The sequence below is a fragment of the Pteronotus mesoamericanus genome, unplaced genomic scaffold (genome assembly GCF_021234165.1).
Source record: "Pteronotus mesoamericanus isolate MK-2021 breed Mesoamerican mustached bat unplaced genomic scaffold, CSHL_Meso_final contig_116, whole genome shotgun sequence".
In the NCBI taxonomy this organism is placed as follows: domain Eukaryota; kingdom Metazoa; phylum Chordata; class Mammalia; order Chiroptera; family Mormoopidae; genus Pteronotus; species Pteronotus mesoamericanus.
This window is the reverse complement of record NW_026555027.1, coordinates 26800016-26808465: the sequence shown is the minus strand read 5'-3', so window position 1 is coordinate 26808465 and position 8450 is coordinate 26800016. Positions and strand designations below refer to the sequence as shown.

Sequence of the window (8450 nt, the reverse complement as noted above, 5' to 3'; positions counted from 1 at the left end):
CACAGAAAAGAATTTGATGACTTAATATGGGATATAGAAGATACTTTGGAAGAATTCATTTATTAATTACAATCTCATTTATATTTTTGTATACAAATATTAATATTTAAAGGGCTTGAGAAATGCCACTATAATGCTAAACAAAAAAAGCTATCTACTAAGTGAATAGATACATGCTCTCAAATACAGATAGATAATTACTTTTTTAAGGTGATGTCTTAAAATAGCAATAGCAACTGACTCTACGTGATATAATTTTTTCTGTATTATTTTTATAGTCATGAAAAAAATAATAGAAGTTATTTTTTCAATAGTACTATTCTATGTTACCTGACATATTCCACTGACTCCAAACTATAGTGTTAAAACACAAGTTTATGGTAAAATTTCAGTAGTCTCCTCTGGGTACAAAAGGAATCCAGTAAAAATGCTGTCATCCTCAGTGCTGACATACACTCCATTCCAATCTTTGGAAACTTCCAGCCAGACCTGGTCCCCTGCACTTAATTTCAGGATGATGAGAAGAGAGGCCTGGTCTATTTCATGACCGTAGAGCGTTTCTCTGGACTTGACCTGCTTCTTATTCCAGGACACCAGGCTGATCCGAGCAGGTCGGCCAGTCACCGTGACATGGTAGGAAAATACATATGCGCCAGGTATACTGCAGTTAAATTTCCCGGTGACAGGGCTGTAATTCCCTTGGTCGTTATAGAAAACCTTGTCAAATTTAATAGGGACATTGGGAGGAGGGAAAGGCTTTGATAAAGCAGCACTGAAAGCTGACCGTGGGACTCTGGCCACCTCCCCCTTGGAGCCTTTGAGGCCACGAGAGCCCTTCTTCCCAATAGATCCTCGGATCCCTTTGCTCCCAAGTTCACCTTTTGGCCCCACAGGTCCCATGAGACCAGGAGGACCTAACTCTCCCTTTTCTCCTTTCACCCCTGGATTACCTTGGGCTCCAGGCGGACCCTCCGGGCCACTTTTACCTTCCATCCCAGTATCTCCTTTGCTGCCTTTTTCTCCTTTCATCCCCACCTCACCTTTTTCCCCCTTTCCTCCTCTCTCCCCAGAATTTCCACAGTAACCCTTCTCTCCCCTCTCCCCCTTCTCTCCCTTGGCCCCAGGCTCTCCATTCAAACCCGGTGAGCCCACAGCCCCTCGGTCTCCTTTATCTCCTTTGGTAGCATTTACAAACGTGTCCCCTTTTGAGCCTTTTTGTCCTTTCATTCCTGTCAGTCCAATGTCTCCTTTATCCCCTTTAGGACCAAGTCCACCTGAAATGGAAAATTAAAATAATTTTTGAGGACCACATAGGCTATGAACAACATGCTATTATTACAGAGCTCACAACATGGCAACAAGATCTACTAACTGGGACTGGAAACCTGGTTCTCGCCTCAGTAAGAGGAGACAAGAGTCTTGCCTCAGTAAACCTGGTTCTTGCCTCCTACTGAGGCAAGACGCTCAAACACTGAGCCATTCATATCAGGCGTCTGTCTGGTAAGGGGAAGAGCTATGCTACTGAGAAGTCATAGCTTATATTTACACCTCATGTATCTAGTTATATTTTTATTTTACTTTTCAGATAATAAAGAGTAGTAGAACTATAGTTGCCCATTTTATTCCATTACACTTTGCATTTTGGCCCAACCCAAGGATCCTCCTAAATCTCCATATTGTCCAGCCAAAACCAAAACTTTCCAGGCAAAGAAACTGAAGCACCGAAAGATTCAGGGATTTTTGTCCCCAAAGGCAGCTAGAGAGAGGAACCGCGCTCAAATACCTTTACTTAGTCTCCATATCCCTAGTCCAGTTTTCACACACCAACATACCGGTACATTAAATTATTAGAAGAATAATAGCAATTTATATTTCTCTCTTACCTCCTGATAACTTCAAATACAAACAGGAAGAAAATGAGGAGCTATACTGCACACATGATATTGTTTGTACTCTACCTGGTTCTCCAGGTTTTCCTGGGTATCCTGGAACTCCACTTGTTCCGTGGTCCCCACGTTCTCCCTTAAGTCCTAAAATAATGCCAAGATTAACTTTCTTCCAATTATATTGCTATGATAAAATTAACATCCATTTCACAACCACATTGCATTCCAATGTTTCCTTTATCAAAATGTTTAAAAGTAAAACGATATGGTTGGGGTGGTGAACATGCAGTACAACATACAGATGGTGTCTTATAGAATTGTATACCTGAAACCCATATAACTTTATTAACCAATGCCACCCTGAAAATTCAATAAAAATAATAAGCAAATGAATAAAGTAAAACAATATAGGGAAAGGATATTGAGCATCACTAGGCATATTTTATTCCAGTTGATGGTAAATCATTTAAAGGAGATCTGGGGGTAGTGCCAGTCTCTCCAGACAGAACTCGGCTCTTCCCTCAGCACTTCCACAGCTCTTCAGATCTCTCACAAAGCTCGTGTGCCTTGTGTGATGCATGTACGTATCTGTGTTTTTCCCTGCTGTGAATTTTGAATGACAGTCAAAATGTCCTCTTCTTTATATTCCCCACAATTCCTGAGAAACTGTGCCATGCACCACTTAAGTTGAACACAGAGCACAACATTCTGCGGCTGGCTAAAACTGATTGTAACAAAACCCATCTAGGAAAGAACTGTCCTTGACATAGAACATCAAGCAAAGCCAATTTTTATTTTGTTTGGAAATGTTTTCACATACTCTTTGGACAAATTATAGCTCTGTGATAAATTGTATTTAATAAAATTTAATCTGAGTTTTTAGATATTTGCCATATACCACAACATGGATTTTTATACAGGACCTCACTGAAGTCCCATCCTGTTAGAGTATTGCCACACTAGATTTGTTTTCATTGTAAATGATAATAACAATAATAATAGCTAACTCTTATTGATCATCTACTTTGTACCAGGTAATGTTCCAACTCTTAACATGATTTTTGTAATTTAATTCTGCCTTTTAAATTTAATGTTAACTTTTATTTGATATTAATACAGTCTCTCATATAACGAGGGACTCATATAACAGAGCACATTTCACCAATTAGAACACATTTCATTTAAGACAGTTTATAGTATCTCCCTTTAAGAATGGTAGAACAGATATTTTTTTTGTCATCACTTTTATTGTAGAAGAAACTGAAGTACGAAAAAGTTCAGAAACTTGTACAGAATCAAACATGACTGCATATTATATTGGTTGGCATTGATTAACCAACCATATTATTTATATATAACTAATATTTTTGTTTCCTTTTTGTCAAGAAAAAGAAAATTCTAAATCAAATTAAAACTCATAAGAAGAGGTTCCCCCAAATTTCACAAGAGCAACTACAGAAACCCCACCATTAAGTCATTCAGCAGACTTCTAAGCAGCTGGCTCCTCCATTGCCATTCCATATATAATGTAAAATTTGGAAATTAACTCTTAGGCCATCTGGAGAATGCCTGTATACATTTAGAGAGAAACCAACCCTGAAGAAAAGTGAAGGACCAATTCTGTTCCCAGTCCTTGTCAATACTCATATGCTGACATTCATTACAGAGTTATTCGGGTTCTCAAGTTCATTGAAGGATTTTAAACGCTTACACTGAACTTCCTCAATCAGATTGTGATTAGCCAGAATGCAGTCACTCAAGCCATTTATTTAAAAAAAAAAAAAAAAAAACTTTAGACCTTAACTAAGAGTGTAGACTAAGTCTGGAAGTAAAAGGAAAGTAGAGTTGCCATGCTATAGGCTGGCTGAATGAATTTCTGCATTTGATCCTTCATCGAAGCATATTCTTAAGAACCTTATCTTATGATACTTCCCTGTTTTTGTCTTCTACTCCCAGAAGTCTCACTAATGTATGAATTACTTGGGAGGTTCATCATTCATCTTTATTTCACAGGGTTTTCTGCTAATATAAGTCAGCCACAAAAGGATTAAATGTTTCCAGGAATGAAAATCACATAGCTGACAAGTGTGAAGTAGCTCTCTCTTACCTTAGCATCTTTTCTGAGTAATTACTTCACTGAGCATTCCACTAGAAATGAGTTAGGCAGTTCCTGAGCTAGGTGGAGGGTGATGTATAGAGGATATTAGGTCTTTTGACATGTGACACTGAGGCTAAAATATTTAGCTTGATGGATAGATGGTATTTCTATGAGCTGGCGGTATTCACTGAGGAATTTCTAAAGGTCCCAGTGACTCTGTAACCTTCCTCCAATCCCTTGGAGCGCTTACAGAACCAGGATTTCCCAGGTAGAATGCTGATACATCTATAGAATTATAGAATTTCTGAGCTAGAAAAGATCTATGAAAGCACACATAACTACAAAGATTCTTTAAAAGTAAACAGGGTATAAACAAACATCTAGTCTATTCCCCTCAATTTTCAGATGACGTAAAGTGACTGGTCACTGCTATGTGCTTGATATCATCCACTTGAAATTCCGGTCTCTCCCCACCGGTGCCACTGCCCTCAGTTTGAGTGTGAGCCAAGGGATATGGCCTATTCTCCTTTGCAGACACAGCCTATCCTCCTAAATGGAATAGGATTGCCTACTCTAGTTGGTTCTTTCTAGTATGGAATTAATTTGCATCACGAGAAAGATACAGGGAAGGACCCTTCTCCAGAGCTCATGCCAGTCATCGGATCAGCTGGGAGGCCAATGAGAGATAGAAAAGATATGAGTATGTGCGTGCATGTGTGTGATATGATAAAAGGCAAGTTTAAAATTTCTCAATTGGCTATTTATAAAATTAACACTTTTATATCAAATATAACTCACGATATGCTTAACCAGATTTTACTGATTTGCTGTGGCTCTCAGTAAATAATTAAAATAGCACAAAGCCAAGGATTACAATGTACAGATTTTGCTGGTGGATTAATTTAAAATTGATCCACCAGCAAGAATCTGATATTTACTTAGCAAATTACTGCCCTAAAAGTGATATAGAACATCCCTTGAGTTTTGAAATGTATATATATCCAAACATTTGAAATGTTTATGAAGTGTATATAATTACCTACCCTTCTCTCCTTTCTGGCCTTTTGGACCTTGGGGTCCAATGATTCCTGGCGGCCCTGGGATTCCCATATCACCAGCCTTTCCCTTAGGACCTAGAAATAAGATTTTAAAACCATCAAAGTAAAAATATATATATTTTCTTTCAAAATGTCATAGTGCGGAGGGGAATAAAGCAGTTCTTTTATTAAGACTAATGACTGTCAGTGTCCTAATGATAAAATCGGGGTAAGAACAAACTATTAGAGACTTCGAAGGACAAAATTTTTGTCTGACTTGCGATTTTGTACTACCGGAATAGAGAAATGGAGCACATTAGTGCTTGTCCCTGGGTTCATGGCCGTGGTCTAATGATTCAGGGAAGCAGTGCCGTATCAGCCCAGAAGAGCTACATGATTGCCTGACCCTTAGCCTCATGTGGACCACACTTTCAGGTTGGAAGTAAAACCACAATACCTAGCACTAGGAACTATTGCTGAGGCTTCCTATACACGAAGCACCCTGCTAGGTGTTAGGAATCAGCCATCGATATTCCAGGAATCCCTAGAACAAACTGAGGGCTGCCACAGCGGGAGGGGATGGAGGGATGAGCAAAAGGGGAAGGGGATTAAAATTTCCAAACTTCCACTAATAAAGTAAACTATGGGGATGTAATGTACAGCTAAAGAAAATAGTCAATAATATTATAACTATATACAATGACAGATGGATACTAGACTTACATGCTGATCACTTCGTAAGGTATATAAATGTTGAATCACTATGTTGAAACTAATATAATATTGTATGTCAACTATAATTTTTAAAAAGATTTATATAAAAACTTTTAAAAACATTCTAGCAGTCCCTATCCTCATGGAGCTGAGAATCCATGAAAGATAAACATTGAACCAATAACCACACAAATAAATAGAATTGCCACCCTGTAGTTAGTGATGTAAAAAAATCAGAGGATACATCCCTAAGAAAATGGCATAAGCTAAGATCCAATGAACAAATTAGGATTGGAATTGTTTTCAAGTTTATTTAATGATGCTCTCATGCTAGATTTCTAATTTTTTAAAAAAGCTGCTTTTGAAAACACCAATAAAGCCAAAATAAATACCTCTCTAGCTATCTCAAAAACAGGATCCTCCCAGGCTCAGAGTATTTCATGAGGTAGAAGTCTCCTACTACAGCTAACTGAAATAATAACCACAATTGTTGAGCACTTACTCTATTCCCGGCAGCATACTGAGTCCTTACACACACGAATTCATTCAGTTGTCTTGATGACTCTATGATCTTCGGATTATTCTCACCCACATATTACTATTTTGGAAACTGAGACTTAGAGAAGTCAGGAAGTTTCCCCAAGGTAGGGCCATGGTAGACTCAACATGCCAAGCTCCTAAGCACTCTGCTCTTTGTAGAGCCAGTCAGACTAAGACATGTGAGCACCCTCAGTAAGCTAATGACTTGGCGCACCTTCAGAGTATTTGTCACATGTATTTACAGAAAGGGCTGAGCTCTGAGAGCAAAGCAGCTAAATCCACCACCGGGTAAAACACAACCCTTTATGTTACAGAGCCACAGCATTAGAAGACAGTTTAGCAACCAGCTGTGATTACTTGACTGTGCCCTTGGGGGATTTTACTCCCAAGCAGCTTGCCAACCAGATATGATACTAAGAGAAATCCTGGTATAATTTTCTCAGTTTCATTACAGTTCCAATAATGTTTCTGCAACCTTGAACTCTTGGTGGCCCAGACCACTGCCCAGCTCCGTTACCCTTTCATGTCAGCTCTACATAAATAATGAGTGCATTTCCCAAAAGGTTCCTACAACAAGATCAAATGAATGAAAAACTTAATGAGGATGTGCAGTTCCTGATTTTATAACTTTAAATTCTTTGAGCAAGACACAGTAAGTATTTATATGTAAATTTTTTTTTCAGGGAACAGAGAGTTTGCTATTAGCATTCTGATCTCACTTTTACCTTGAATTCTCTGCTATATGACATGTAAAAGCTGAAATATATTACAATAAAACTGAGAGTATATTCACAATGTATTTATGAAAGACATCTGAAATTTTGAAATATGTAACCGTGACGTTCAATGGAGAAAATTGCTGGGCAAGGATACAGTGTGATTCAGAATTTCAGTGAGAAGTAAACTGAATCCTGGCTTTATTCTCCACCTCACAGGCATTCCATTTCTAATCCTAACTACAAATAGCACTCCAAAAATCCATCAGTCAGCACACAGCCCTACTAGATAACAGAATTTTCATTTTTCCTTTTTACATCAGCCTTTAATGAAAGATTATGCTGGTAGTGAACACGTGTAACTTGAAGAGTTACACAGCAGACTGAGGCTGGCAGGCCTGGTCTCTGCTCTAACCAGCACTGTCCAATAGAAGCTTCTGCAGTGATGGAGATGCTGCACATCTATGCTGCCCAATAAGGTAACCATTGGCTATGTGAGGCTACTGAGAACTTTAAATGTGGCTTGTGTGACTGAGGAACTGAATTTTTAATTTTATTTAATTTTAATATTTATTAATAGCCATGCACAAGGTCAGTGGCTACCACTTTGGGCCACACCATGCCCATTTGCCTTCATCATAATGTTACGCCTAGGCCTGTCCCCCTGTTCATGACAATGTAGAAACTCTGCAGGCAATTGCACCTCCAACCCACCTCTCAACTCCAAGGATGTATAAGGGAGAAATATGGCTTTATGTATTTTCAAGTACCTGACTTTCCAGTCTCGCCAGGTTCTCCTTTCTGCCCCGGTACAGATGAACAACAATCACAGCAATTCAAAAAGAAATCGGCCGTATCAAGGGTGAAGTTTTCAAAGGGGAAGAGAGTGGCAGTGCCAAAGGCAGGATCTCGGACGGAGGGGTCAGGGCTTGGTTCTGTTGTTTCAGCCACATCTGTGAAGGGGGTTTCTTCTTGTCCCGGAGGTAGGCCACTGGAGGGCTTTAGACCCTTCAGCATCTCTTTCTCCTCAGGTTTCTTCGTAAATTTGATATACGGTGTGGTCTTTGCTATTGTGTCCATACCAGCCATAGCCAAAATAATTAAAATAGCACAAAGCCAAGAAAACATCCACATAATTGAGGCTAGATGAATGAGAATATATAGATATATTACATGAGATCCAAGTGAAAAATAATATGAATAAGTACTTATATGAGAGAATATATATATACACACATATAGGAACCATAAGAATGAACAGTATATATAATATTAAATTATATTTTTATGTACTTTATATGCAAACGTGTGCTTGAATCACAACAGAGTATTTTATTTACTTAAAGTATTTATTATGAGGAACATTTGCTTCAATTCTCCTTTCTGGTTGTTTTCCTTGTATTACATGTTCTAAAATATTGTTCTCAGTCATTCTAATTATCTTGCCAAATAGCAAACA

The 8450-nt window shown here is 38.4% G+C and overlaps 1 protein-coding gene across 1 annotated transcript; it reads right to left on the bottom strand.

The window, feature by feature from the left end:
• Positions 1-227: 227 nt before the first annotated feature.
• On the bottom strand, positions 228-8125 carry OTOL1 (otolin 1). The gene is made up of 4 exons (XM_054576895.1): positions 7762-8125; positions 5028-5117; positions 1959-2030; positions 228-1274 (listed from the first exon to the last, which is right to left on the bottom strand). Exons 1-4 carry the CDS (start codon positions 8123-8125, stop codon positions 376-378), a joined length of 1425 nt encoding a protein of 474 aa, XP_054432870.1. The 3' UTR covers positions 228-375.
• Positions 8126-8450: the final 325 nt, after the last annotated feature.

Coding starts and splice junctions, on each gene's coding strand:
- OTOL1 (XM_054576895.1), bottom strand. CDS start 8,125: ATGTGGATGTTTTCTTGGCTTTGTGCTATTTTAATTATTTTGGCTATG. Junction 5,118..7,761: donor TGGCGAGACTGGAAAGTCAG/GTACTTGAAAAT, acceptor TCTTATTTCTAG/GTCCTAAGGGAAAGGCTGGT. Junction 1,275..1,958: donor AGGAAAACCTGGAGAACCAG/GTAGAGTACAAA, acceptor TTTCCATTTCAG/GTGGACTTGGTCCTAAAGGG.